Source organism: Megalops cyprinoides, chromosome 14, assembly GCF_013368585.1.
Source record: "Megalops cyprinoides isolate fMegCyp1 chromosome 14, fMegCyp1.pri, whole genome shotgun sequence".
Taxonomy (NCBI): domain Eukaryota; kingdom Metazoa; phylum Chordata; class Actinopteri; order Elopiformes; family Megalopidae; genus Megalops; species Megalops cyprinoides.
This window is the reverse complement of record NC_050596.1, coordinates 6,982,819-6,996,852: the sequence shown is the minus strand read 5'-3', so window position 1 is coordinate 6,996,852 and position 14,034 is coordinate 6,982,819. Positions and strand designations below refer to the sequence as shown.

At 40.0% G+C, this 14,034-nt stretch overlaps 2 protein-coding genes across 3 annotated transcripts in view; both read left to right on the top strand.

Moving 5' to 3' along the window:
• LOC118789570 (gamma-aminobutyric acid receptor subunit alpha-5-like) overlaps nucleotides 1-4,520 on the top strand; it is a 38,035-nt gene extending 33,515 nt beyond the window's left edge. For both annotated transcript variants that reach the window (XM_036546050.1, XM_036546051.1), the window contains one exon: nucleotides 2,060-4,520. In XM_036546050.1, coding sequence (XP_036401943.1) covers nucleotides 2,060-2,362 — 303 coding nt within the window. In that variant the 3' untranslated portion in view covers nucleotides 2,363-4,520. The remainder of the gene's footprint in view (nucleotides 1-2,059) is intronic.
• A 4,909-nt stretch (nucleotides 4,521-9,429) lies between these two features.
• Nucleotides 9,430-14,034, top strand: part of LOC118788919 (gamma-aminobutyric acid receptor subunit gamma-3) — a 108,554-nt gene continuing 103,949 nt past the window's right edge. Inside the window, exons 1-2 of the mRNA XM_036545127.1 lie at nucleotides 9,430-9,483; nucleotides 10,716-10,861. Of these exons, the coding sequence (XP_036401020.1) occupies nucleotides 9,431-9,483; nucleotides 10,716-10,861 (199 nt within the window). The 5' untranslated portion in view covers nucleotide 9,430. The remainder of the gene's footprint in view (nucleotides 9,484-10,715; nucleotides 10,862-14,034) is intronic.

Here is a 14,034-nt window from a genome sequence, read left to right as displayed (position 1 = left end):
TCACTTCTGTGTATTCATTTAGCAGGCACTCATATCCAGACTGACTTACAAAACACTATTCAATAGGTTTAAGCATGCAGCTGTAAAAGGTCTGAATCGTTAGAGCCATGTTTCTACCATAGCACCAGTAAAGGAGTAATGTTTTTGACAAAGTGTTCCACCATTTATTGCTATCACCATTTTCAGCCACCAGGCTTATACCACCACAAGCTTCTGTCACCACACACTTTTGATCACTGAGCCTTTTGTGCAGCAAAGGCTTATGATGCTGACAGGCTGTTGCCTCTAATGCTTATGCCGTGCACACAACCTTTTACCACAATGCAAGGAGGGGGAGGGGTCAATCAACCAGCAAAAGTCAGCTGAATGACATGCTATCCGGTCAAATATATGCAAGCATCTGCCAACATCTTACAGGAGAAAGGCATTCAGACCAACACACTGCCCCCAGATTCACTGTCAGGAAATTATGAAAAGAATGAACAAAAGCAAGAGAGCATGAAGCCTTTTGTTTCATTCTTGGTTGATGAAGTAGATGATTCTCACTCTCGATAACTGTATGAGGAATGGGCAACTTTTAAATGTTAGCAGGCCAAAAACATTCAGAAAACTCAATGAGGGCAGCATGTGCAGAAATACTCACTGTTAAACACCTTTCCCTTTAGCTGGATTGTAAAAGAGTCTGAACACCATGTTTTATGTGTATATGTTAGCTCACCATCAGTAAATAATCAGTGAAGAGCTATTTTGGTGTATGGATTTGAGATGGTTTTAGACTGTATGCACACCTGCAGAAAGTATAACTCTCCCAAGGTATGCTTGTAAATTGTTATCACACCCAATCACCCTCTTAACCATAACATACATAAGAGAGACATCATTTTTCCAACTCTGCCGGAAAAAGCTTTTGAAGTTTTCCACTAATATACAAAAACATAGCTCTGTGATTCCCATGTGCAGTTATTATATCAAAGAAACACCAGCTGAGTTATTGCAGGCCATACTGTACATCATGTGCCAGTATGCAGATAGAGCCTGTTGGCCAACAAAATTCTGTCCCTGTGTTGATTGATTTCATTACCAATAATATCTCATGCTTTGTTTCTGTGCCTCTCTTGTCAAAACAAAAAGTCTCTGTGAAGGGAATTTGTTGCTTGTGTCAGTTAACTAAAGGTCACTTAGACAACAACAAATGAGTGTGCATCACTTTCAGCAGGACTATCTGCTATCAGATCTGTGACTAAACACAGATGGCCAGCGCTATCCTGAGGGATAAATCCATATTTATTGCATTGCCTTAGCACACTACACTTAGATATGACTTTTCTTAAAGGGACCAACAGCTACGCTCTCGAGAAATTATTAGTAACAGTTATTCGTTAGAATGCATTTATTTTTGTTCCTGGATATCAAAAGTCACAAAGAATATTGAAACTTATATCAGAAAGGACCCCTGGAAATATTTAGTTGGACCAACCGAGCATGCACCAAATCAAAAGGATATACAAGGCCTTTTTTGATAGTGCTATCCCTAGCTGTTTTTTAGGTCAGTTTTAAATTATTCAATGCTTGAGAACATAGTCGCACACGAACCACTAAAACAGACAGAGGACCAGTAAAGTGCGGAGTTCGCTCTTCCTGTTTCCAGGCACCCTGCCAGCCCACCTCTTCCCACTTAAAACTAACTTCTGTTTTCAGTATCAGGACTCTCTGTACCTCAGATACATTTTACATAATCTTCATTCCATCATTTAGTTATCCTTACAGCCCGGACAACAAATGTCTTATCACTGCACCGTCTCTGCTTTTTCAAAAGTCATTTTAGCCACTGTCAGCCTTGTTATGACCCCAACTCTCCTGAGATTTTTTTTTAATCTCAGAAAAAGATAACAAATGTACAGGCAGGGCCTTTAAACCCTTAAATCGAGAGGGCCGTGCCTCTTACATAAACTCCAAAAAACTGTTCTGTTTCTTTTGTCTCCCAAACCAGACAGACTGTTCATGCCCTTTCCTTTCATTCTGTTGTGACGCTCAATTGCAATTCTGGTGTTCTGTGCAGAAAAAGGACCCCCTGGCCCTGTCGAAGAAGCCAAACAATGCCTGTTCGGCAGGAGGCGTGAATTACGCACCAAATATCAACAAGGATACGGCCATCGCCACCATCTCGAACAGCTCCTCCGTGCAGCTTAAGCCTGCTGAAACGAAGGCTATGGACCCCAAAAAGACCTACAACAGCGTGAGCAAAATTGACAAAATGTCCAGAATTGTGTTCCCGGTGCTGTTTGGGACTTTCAACCTAGTCTACTGGGCCACTTACCTCAACAGGGAACCAGTGATCAAAGGAGCGGTTTCGCCTACATAAACACCCAGCCACCCACCACCACAGCCCCCCCACCCCCACCCCCCCAACTCTCGTTTCGAGAATCTCAGCCATACTGGTCAACAATCTGGATTACCACAGACAACAATGACAAGCACTGGAGACTTGCTGAAATCATAGCCTCTGGAGAAGGGTCCTTTTTATCATAAGTTGCATGATCAAAGCTAGATGGAAATACTATTGCCATGTTTGCCTTGGCTATTTATACTGTATATTAGTCTACCAGGATTTCTTACAGAATGTTGCATTTTATTCAATGAAGCAAGAATTTTTATCATCGCCGAGTACTTTCCTCTCTCAGTGAACTGACCACCACTACATAGGATTTGGCATCTACATTTTTGTCATCAATCAAAATTGCATTAAGTTTGAAACAGAGGGGTAGAGCAAAGCCAAATGCTATGCAATTCAATGTTTTATACTGTATTTATGATGAATCTCTTCTTTTGCCATATAAAAGTGGGCTTTCAGCATCCCAGCATCTATGAATGGACTTCAGAAAAAGGGACTGAAGAATTTAGCTTCAAGCAGAAGAATAGCCATGCGAAATATGTTGCCTTCAGCGTGAAAAATTCCTCCCTGTGTGTGCAGTTGAATTACCTGCAATTTTTATTTTTATTATTTTTATGAAATGCTTTGTTCAGAAACTTTATTTCTTGATCATTGAGCAGCTTGTGATCATTTAAGTGACTACAATTCACTATTTAAGTATTTTGCTTCTAGATAGAATGTGACAAACAATAGATTTTCTTAGATAGTTTGCTTCTAGATACGATGTGGGCGGGTACATTTTCTATACAGTAAATATTTTGGTTGTAGTTTTGACTTTAAAGCTATTTTGAATCTATGTACGCATTCTGCTTTTGGACAAGCTAAACAAACTACAGTGAAGGACACGCTAAAGAGAAGGTTTGCTGCCATGCAAAGTGTCGTTTTAGCAACGCAAATACAAGCTACTGTATGACTCTTGAAAATATTAGAAAGTATTGATTTATGAGTGCTTATTGTAAGCTTACTGTAAGCTTTGAGTAATTATGATGCTGTTTTTATGTTGCTTTTTCATCTGCTTTCTTACCGTGGGATTGTACATTAATGTCTTCTTTTTGTATATACATTGCACTTATTTATTGCTTCTTTACATATTTAGCATAGGTTTTATCGCTTTTCGAGTTTGTACATTTTTCTTACTGTTCACTCCGTTTTGAAATTATTATAGTCTTGAAGTTAGCTTAAGATGAGATGTTAAAATGTGAACTTGGCTACCTGAAAACAAGATTGGCAAGGAGGAGGCTTCTAAATCTGTCAGCTATCAGAAATCTAGGGGAGAAGACTGTGAATAGTATCATCAGTATTATTAACTTTACCAATCTGCGGGTTGCATTGATTATATAACCTCTGACATGAAGACTAAGATGTGTGTTTTCTATCCATTTATGTGCAAGACATTGGTTAAAAACATATTTGAACGGTGTTTGTGTAGCACTGCGTCTTTAATTAAAAGCAGCTAGCAGTGCCACACTAGTCTGGGAATGAGAGTGAAAGGGAGATCGGCTGTGGGGGAAGGAACTTTGCTTCGGTGTGTCCTGAAAGGTCGGGTTATGTGTGAGACTTCACGTCTGTTGTGTGTTCAAGGAGCCCACCTTAAGTTGCTCCTGTCGTATGAATGACCTGGCCGAGGGCACAGCCTGCCTCTCGCTCCTCTAAACTCTGTGTGCCTGAGGTCTGGGGTGGAAAAGAGATCATTAATATGATTATTAGATAATTAAACGGTTATTCCCAAACCGACAGAGTGCTCCTTATCAAAGCTATCTTCCGCAGAGCGGAGCCTGAGCAGCCAGAACCGCCCCGGCACCTCACATATCCCCATTAGGCTCATTACTGTCCTAATTAAGAAAGCAGAATGATGGGAGGGGGTGGAGCTATAGAGGCGGGACATGCCCCCACCACCTGATTGATGTCTGCCTTCTCCCCCGGTATAGAGAGAGGGGAGCTGAAACTGCTCCCCATAGAACGAAGACATGCGTAGGCACAGACTACATGATTGCAGTGAAGGCTGTGCGGGCTAAGGCATGTGTGTGAGACATAAAACGCTCCTGCATTATTATCTGCCATCACATTAATGTACAGCTCTAAAGCATAATGGAACTAAAAGCAATAAATAAACGCTTGATATATTTGGTGACCTAGGCCTTCAGTCTTTTATTCATGAATCGAAAGCATAAAAGATTTTCAAAGATATCATGAAAAAAGGTAGACTTTAGCGATTGAAAGGATATCATCCATTTTTATATGCTTCATTGAGGGGTGAGGGGGAATGGGTGAACTGCAATTTCCAAGAGTAACATCTATTTTCCAGGCCTTATTTGGGAGGAGGGGGATGTTAAAATAATAAACTGGTTCTAATTGTCATGCATTGCATTAATATAAATATAAAGCCAACCAAACTAATTGCATAATTATGTGTACACAGGATATGCAATTTATTGTCTTCCAGACATACATCATATTTACATGCAGAGAATCAAACCCACAAATGAACCAGACCACGTTTTACTTGGCTTTAACACCTGGCCTCATTGGTTAAATCAACGTTCACATTGATTTACACTTCCACACTCTACCAGTGCTGGGGGATGTGTACCAAGCAGTTAGGGACAGTGGCTATACTTGCCTTCAACAACAATCCTCTCAGTCACAGAATTAGTTTGCTACCATGACATCCCAAATTCAGGAAACTTTTTTTTCTGTTTGTTGTAGGACATCAGTTTTTGTTAAAACTCTTTTTTTCAGAGGGAACAGTCATGGTTTGTGTTTCCATGGAAAAGACATACTGTAACACTACTGAATGCTCCTTGGATTATAAAAGCACACACCCTAGCCAAAGATCCTGCTGTGGGTAGAGTACCGCATCTTTCCCATCATGCAATGCCATGCGGCAGCAACATCTGGCATACATCTGTTTGTCAAGGATTTAGTTCCACTTACGGAGGTTTTCCATTCAGCCTGTCTGCACTTTCCTTCATTTTAAGCTCTCACTAATGGCACCAAATTACAGTATTCCTGTAAAGCTTACGTCAGAGAGTATAAGAAAGGCTCCACTTTGATGTGTGGTAGTGAAAAATTTTGGGTCTGTCCAGCTCAACCAAGTCTTTGTTCACAGTACCCTCTGCGTTGGTACTTCACCTTATTGTTTCACATGTACAGTTACTCTATGTGTGACATGATATTGGTTGGTGTTGATTGGTTTGGGCAGGGGTTTCATATTTTGTAATATTTCCTTCAAAAATCAGTTTCCTGCAATTCTTTATTTCAGGTCATAGTATTTTTTACTCACATTTGAATCCGAACAATCAAATACACAAAGTTGTGTGCATGTGTATTGCGTATGTGCATGCATCTGTATGTGTGTGTGTGTGTGTGATATGGTAAGGTAAGCTGAATGTTGTCTTTTTTTATTATTGGATTTTATACAAAACACAACAGAGAACAGTCTTCAAAAACAGAAAAAGAAAAAGACCCCCTCCCAACCCCCCCACCACCCTCTAGCCACCCCCACCCTTCCTCCCTCCTCTAGCCCCCCCAGCCCTTCCTCCTCCCTTACCTAGACAGAGTGGAAAGTACAACCTATGGCTGGATCAACAAATGGACAAAATAAATGTATGTATAAGTACATATGGAGGAAAAAAAAACTTAAAATACACTGACAGAATGTTGAGTTTTCAATGTACTCATTGTTTGTATAATAATGTGGCCATTTTTACAGAGGAGGAACATGGATCCTCCATTTCTGTCTCTCTAGTCTTTCCACTGAACAATGTAACATCAGCTAGGCCTCATTAACGATGTTGCAAAAAAGTGATCCTCTTGGACAATGGGTAAGGACACTGCACCAAATGTTGCCCGCCTTAATGAAACACATGACTCTGACACAAATTCTCAGAAAGAATGCAGGTGTTAGACAATAACCCACACAGTACACAATTATATTCAGACTCCGCTTTACCCACATTGCTAACAGAGAGTACTTTGAAACCCTCAGACTAGTGGCAGCTAAGCTGCCACAAATTTAGGCTTTCTAAAAAAGTTAATTAAATGTGGCTTTAAAACACTGTTTTCAAAGTACTTGATTTTTTTCGCGACGGTTTCAACACCAATGCAATGCTGCTACAAAGTAAGGTAAAAACGTGATGACCTGCATATTCGTAACTGATGAGTAAGATGCTAGCTCCATTGGATGCTATTCAAAGTAGCATAGATGTCTGGTGAGTGTTTCTCAGTGCTTCTGTCTGCACAATTCTCAAGTACAGTGCAACCATAATTACCGTCAGTTGAATTAAAAAAAAAAAAAAAAAAAAAAAAAAAAAACTTTGGCCTAACGGACCAAAAGTGATGCTTCGTACAGCATTTTAAGTTCAAAAACGGCGCTTTATTTTCGAAGTGTTATTTTTTAATATTCATGGAGAACTGTATTCAGTATTTAGTGAATACTGCCCATCTGATGTACGTGCAGGGAACATTCTGTGTATGTAACTGAAAGCGGATTTATGCACGTAGAAATAAATGTGTGCTTACTTGAAAGACTGTATCTTGTTTAATACTTAATGCTTTCCACAAACATTTTTTTTCATTGCAGCTCGAACGCAGCATGACTATTGCGGTGTCCTTGCTTTGCCACAACTGTGCTTCGTCGTCGCAAAGCAGAGTTATTAAAGCGGGCGTCCCACCAGCAGTTGATATGGTGGCCTGTCACTCATGTGCGTGTTGCCAAAAGCTGCTCTTTCGGATGGGGGCGCGTGTGAGTTCACATCTGAGTGCCCACAGACAACTAAGCGATAAAAATCGACTCAGTCAAGAGTTTCCATTACCCAGTCTGGAGAATAGTTTCACTTGTGACAGTTCTGACATCACACGTTTTTTGCAACGCCTTAAAGGTTCAGTTGGGAGTTCTGGCACAGCTTTTTTTTAAGTTAGCGTATATCTACTATGTATCACGTCTCATCACATCACCTGGCAAACTTCCACCGTGAAGATCCAGAGGAAAACTATCTGTGATGATTTTCCTCAAAATGTAGTTTACTGAAAATTACACTTATCACCAAAATTTTATGTCTCATTTATTCCATCTAAGTTGCATCGTGTTTCCGTATTTAAACATAACAAATTACAGCAAAGGGTTAAGATCAACACATTTTTTGAGGTTTCTGTAAATAGGAAATTAGTACGAAATTGGCCCATGCTTTTGTCACATGGGTTTCAGCATTTAACAGCGTATTGCGCAGCTGATTCACCCGCCAACATCTCTTTGGCAGGTGGGGATTCGTAGTGTATCAAGTGCGTCTTCTGTTCTGCTTGGTCGTCTGCATGATTGCGGTTAGCCACGAGAGGATGCGAGCCATGCGAGCGGCTAACAATCATTTTCTGTTCGCTGTGTGGAGCCGCTTAACTGGAGAAGCGCAATAAACTCGTGATTCAACGCAACACGAGTTGATTCGACTTCGGCCTTTATTTTCGACGTTAGCGAACAGTCACTTACCTTTTTTTTTTTTTTTTTTTTTGCATTTAAAGTATTCCAAACCTCCCTAAAAGTCAGTTCTTGCCATTTTACTACATTTTCTAGGAACAGTCCCGGGGCTCCTCCATTTACATCCATGTGTCCTTCTGTTAAGTATCTCGTGTAAGCTAATGCTCATCATGAGGATGATATGTAACTCGTCATTATCAACTGGATCCATAAACCAGAAAACTGGATGTTTTCATCCTGTCATGAGTGGGTCTGTCTTAAGAAAAAGTTTCGGACATCTGTATAATGCCTCAGTTTACACTGTGCTGTCCGAGGTCCTGAAAGTGGATCGTTTATGTTCGCTGTATTTGCAATGGTATTCGCTGGAAACAAAACTAAAATGTGTTAAAATATTTTTTAAAAAGGGAAAGATTGCGTATTAGTGACTGGATTGAGATGAGATATTAAAGCTTTCATCAACCGGCTTTGCTCCAGTACAATGTGTATAGCCTACCTTTTGATTTCAAACAATAAAATCACGTCTACAGAGTCGATTCGATCTATTCAAATGTATGTGGTGCGTGCGTATTGTGTATGCATTTTATTATTTATTTATTTATTATTTTATTTGCATGAATATAATTGGCACACTTGCTTTTTTAGGAAAGCACATTATGTCTCTCTTAGCATTCAGCCGACAGCATATGAGACTGGACATTAATCTAAGACTGTCGATGACACGCACAAAAAGACTATAGTTACGTTTATAGATACGTTTAATTACGGTAAAGCAAGATGCTGTTTCCAACTCGTTGCGAGACGAGTCAGAAATACACTGAAATCTGTTAATTATGTTTTGTTGTGTGTAGAGTATTAACGCATTTACTTCCCACTCCAGCCTGCTAAAACACCTTATCTCAGGAGAAGAGGACGCTCCAGACTAAACCATGAGATGGAGGTTTGATTGCAAAAAAAGAAAATAAACGATAATTACAAAACACCAAGGACAAAAATCATTTAGTCGTCTTTCACGTATTTTCCAAAGCTTTTTATACGGACAACATGGATATGAAGCGGATAAGAGATGAGAAACATAAGTTTGAATAATATGTAAATACGGTTCTAAAATATGACGTAATGTGCGGAATGGGGGCTTCTGGCGAATGTAATAAGGGGTTGTAGGTTCCCTACTTCGGGAGTTGGTGCCCTGCCTTTGAGAGCGTCAGCATGTCTGTGTATCTGGTGGTACAATCGAAGGTGGCCAGTGCAACTTTAAAGACCCGGAGGGGCTGGTTTATCATCTCAGACCATTGATTATCGATGTAAAATTGCCGGAGCCCCTCAAAATCCCGAACACCTGTCAGACGCGGATGCCTGATTAATTGTTGGATTATGAAGTATTTACTAGTTTCTTTTTGAGCTTGAGTGACAAACATTGGTAGTTGAAGCTGAGAAGAAAGGAGTATCGCGGCATCCTTGCCCCACTTCTTCTCAGTCAGCGACGTATTTGCTCTGTACCGCATTCATCTTGGAGTCATCTTCTCATAAACATGTCAACCAAATTGTTGGTTTATTTTTTACTTCTGTCAGTTCTCCATGCGTGGTAAGTCATGCTGCGATCGCACACCTTCTAAAATGTCCGATTGCTTTGAGAGACTATTTTGAATTCCTTGTGAAAGATCGTTTAGGGGAATCTGATATATTGAGCTATTGATCAATTGTAATCCGCGTAAACTTGAGAAAGATTATACATTCGAATATGTACATTCGTTGTTCCTGTAATCCGATCAGGAAACAAGTTCACAGCTATTCAGTTTGACAATGTTTTGTGCGGATAGCTACTGTTTTAAAGGGATTCGGCAATTATTTGTAAGGCTCTTTACATTTCTAAAATACATTCTTCACCGAGCATGATTTAGTTGGATTGAAACACACACCCTGAAAAGACCAGCAGCTGAGTGCAATCGTCGCCATATGGTCTTAAAAATTTTAATTGATTTCTATTCTACACAGTGGTCTATTTTAGCTCTAAACGTGTAACATGTCATATAGCCTGACAGAGTTTAAACACTTGTGTGAGTTTATTGAAGCTGTTCAAACGTTTACCCCACAATCTTCATAGCACTCGTTTTTTTCCCTATCTGAATTAAACAGCAGAACTGTACAAACTGTGTTTCTTTCACCTAGACTTTAAATGCTGCCTGTTCAAAACAGCTGTATTTTAACAACCGGTTATGTTGCCCTGGTAACCAGCTATGCACAGTGCTGCTTTTGATTGAAGAGGTCAGTGGGGTGTCTTTAAGGAGACAATTTCCCAGTTAACCACCCAAGATCCTTTATCCATGGTGTAAAATAATTTGACAAATTGTAGGTCATGTTTGAACTTTCATATTACATGTTACCACTAGCTTGATGTATTATTACATTATGTTGTCTGTCTCGACACAATAAAGTTTAGAAATGTTCAAAACTTTGGTTATTGTATGAAAAATATCAGCTGAAAGTCTGCGGTCTGGGATGTAGCCTACTTCAAATGGAAGGACAGCTTAGGTTGTTCGGGTGGCTCCCTGGGCAGTTTTGTAATAAATCGTGTAATAAAGAAAGCAATCACTTCCATATTATATAAATGCAACCTGTAATGGCATGTACTCAGACGAACACAAACGGACGAATGCACGATATGCTGAAAGCTGCGAATTTGGTCACCGGTTAAATTATAAACCATTTTAAGAAGTTTATGCGAGTGAAAGGAAAGCATTTTATGACTCCTCAGTTTTCGCTTTTTTGTTGTTGTTTTGTTTTTTAATTGTGTATGTGTGTATCTTTGTTTTTCAGTTCCGAGATTATCGAATACGAAGAGGAATACGAGGACGTTACTGTGAACCAAATGCTTGCTCCCAAAACTCAGGAGACAGACGCAACACAGATATTGAATAATTTACTGAAGGAATATGACAAGAAACTTCGACCAGATATTGGGAGTGAGTTATTCTGAATGCATTTATTTTTTAAAAGGACTGTTGAACTCTGCAGTATGTGCAACGCAGTTCTGTTCAAGGTTCTGAAACCGGCTATGCAATTCCAATTTTTAAAACCCTGGTTTGTGTGTGTGTGTGTGTGTGTTTGCAGGTATGCATAAATGCAGATGTGTGCCTGTGTGTGCTTGTGTGAGTGTTTGTCTGTGTATGCGCAACTGTGTGTGTGTGTGTGTGTTGTGTGCACATATGTAAGAAGTTAAAGATACACACATTATATAAAATCATGATACGATATTAATTACAACGACTTACGTATTAGCATGATTGAATTTCCTAACAATTGAATTGCAAAAATTCTGACCTACATATATATTTCATATAGTCAAGAGTAAATATAATTTTTTGAGTGTGTGTGTGTGTGGGGGGGGGGGGTGATGGATTGAAAATGGTGTCAAGATTTTCCTGTAGTGGAAAACGATAATCACACATCAGTCAGAGATGACACATGCCGGAGCATCAGCGGCTGACTAATGATGGCTCAGCTGTCAATCCAATTGTTGTGCGATAAATATGTCATCCTCATATTAAGAGGCAGCAAGCACATATTGCCAATAAGCACTCAGCTCCCCTTACAAGCAAGAAAATTAATGGCTGTTCAATGTGTCTGTGCAAGTATGTAGCTGTACAGCTGCATATAAGTCCTGTGCAACTCAATCATTATACTGTCTTAATGTGTTTGCCACTTGTTGGTTGACTGGCTGTAGACTGCAGAGCAGAAATATGTTTCATCTTGAGAGATGAGTCCCACATTTAGTTGGCTGTAAACTAAGTGCAATAGCTCTGGTCTCCATTGTGCATACTATAGTATGAATATATAAACATGTTAAAATGCAGCACTTTTTAAGGTCATTCAGACATTTCAGGGAAGTGGCGTGCATTGAAGATTTCAGACAACCTATATGTAAGTTACTGTTTATTTTGCAAAAGCACATGCTTGCTTAATGACAGATTTTTAAAAAGACAGCAACGTCTAATTGTTCTGCAATCAATTCAATTGCTGTGCAATCCTCATTAAGTAATATGTGGATAGACAATTACATATTCAGCATTACGGATCAATCCAATCAAAGCATGCAGGAGGATTGTCACACCTGTTTGCAATTTGTAATGTAAACAAGAAATAGTTCTGCACCTGCTTTGAAACGAGACAAAGCAGGTCTGTGCATCCAGGGCGTGCCCATTTGATCAGATATGTGGTGATACTGAGTCCTCCACAGGCATCAGTTCATCTAACATCCTGTTTATTTCAGTATTGGCAGAAAGCTTGGTGTCTCTTCCTATGCCTCCCTTGAACAGACAGTACGTATCCATCATCCCTTGTGTTTTCTTTGCTATCCCAACAAAGCAGGGTGTCTCTCTAAGCCTGACAAGACCTGCAACGAAGTACAGCACCACTTCACTCTGAGCCACGTTGTACTTCCTGCCATTTTCTGTGCTTCTGCTTAGGAAAATGGAAATGGGTGAGACAGTCTTTCTGTGTAATACGCCCAGAGAGTGGCCAGTGTTTTCTTAATGGCAGTGGAAGCTCATTTTGTATACCCAAAGAAATGATGCAAGACTGCAAGGACTCATGCTTACTCTGTTTGCTTATCATGGTCTGGCAAATAATTGGAGTGAGCGAAGAGAAACCTTCCACTGTGTCCAATGAGAGAGGCAGGTGCTCGATGAGGAACTGATAATCATCTTTTTGATATTCACAGGGGCACATGCAGTCCTCATCTCTTTATGAGGAGCAGATGACATCATTTCCCTTTCCTCTCATGTCATCTCTCAAAGTATACATGCAAAAACATGTTTGTGGATAAAGAATATGATAACAGAAAATACATACAAACATCCAGCTCCTCAATAAACAAGAGCCACTATCGACAAAATAACAGCAACCATTCTGCACTGACATGTTGTCCTTTGCAGATCCATCCAGTTACAGTACTCCCCCCACTTACCCTTTCCATCTCTATGTACAGAAACGCCTCCTTGCTCACACACAGTGAGCATTCATTGAAATGCTGTTTTTGCTGCCAAGTATTGATGATAAAATATTAACAGTAGTACTGCAGGGTAGTATGCAGTTCAATTGACAGATTCAGGACACTTCAGTTAAAGAGGACAAAGCTGATCCTGGAGGAAGAGTATGGGAAGAGTGCCATATTTTTGAGGGAATCTCCAGGATAACCTCAGGTGATGCTTTCAACATGTATATGGCATGCCTCTGTTGGGTTAGTCCTGCCATGCTGAGGCCTCTGTTGGTGACCATACCGTATGTATAAAAGACATGATAACCACCAGCCACCTGTCCATACCTAGCAGCGAGAGATGTATGGTATATGTTTGTGTAGTTAAAATGTTGCTGTGGTAGGAGTTCCTGCTCATACTGATTGTCTGTAGTTGTACCACATGCCCATAATAGCTTTGTTTTTCCAGTTGCCCAAATGGGGTGGATGAAAAGTCTTGGTTTCATGCAGTGTGTCTTTTGTTTAACACCTGTACGCACAATAACTGAGACAATGCATTGTCTTGTGGAGAACTTATTTCGAGTTCAAAGACAGGCAGTCGTCAGTTTTGTTAGAATCAGTTATAAAAATTTCCAGGAGATTTCATGCTGGCATATGACCTTATTTGTTGTTTGTAGTATTTGTGTGTGTGTGTGTGTGTGGGAGGGTTCCTGCAGATGTTCTAGAATGTCCATATGTGAATTTTTGGTGTACAGGGGCATACTGAAGTAGTTTCAGTCTTTCAGCTTTTTGTTTATATTCACCTTTTCAGGGGGGTTTGCTTACACAGATGTAGCGGTTGTGACTATACATTATGTCAGCTTTACGTTGTACTGTTTCTTGAAAGCCAAACAGCATTCCTGTTCATGTAGACTACGCCAACAGTGATCAACCCATATGTAATTTACGTATGAATAAGGGGATATAATTATCTTTGTGGAGTTCGGGTGTTTGGAGGACGGAAGCGTAATCATTCGGTGTCTTGGTGCTATTCGCTGACACAGCTGCGATGGCGTCGCCGCCTGATTGTTTTGTTTCAGAATTCTATGGTGTGAGTAAATATGTATACATGATTAACCTAGTTGTGAAAAGCCATGTCTGATTCTTTTTTGTGCCGTTTCC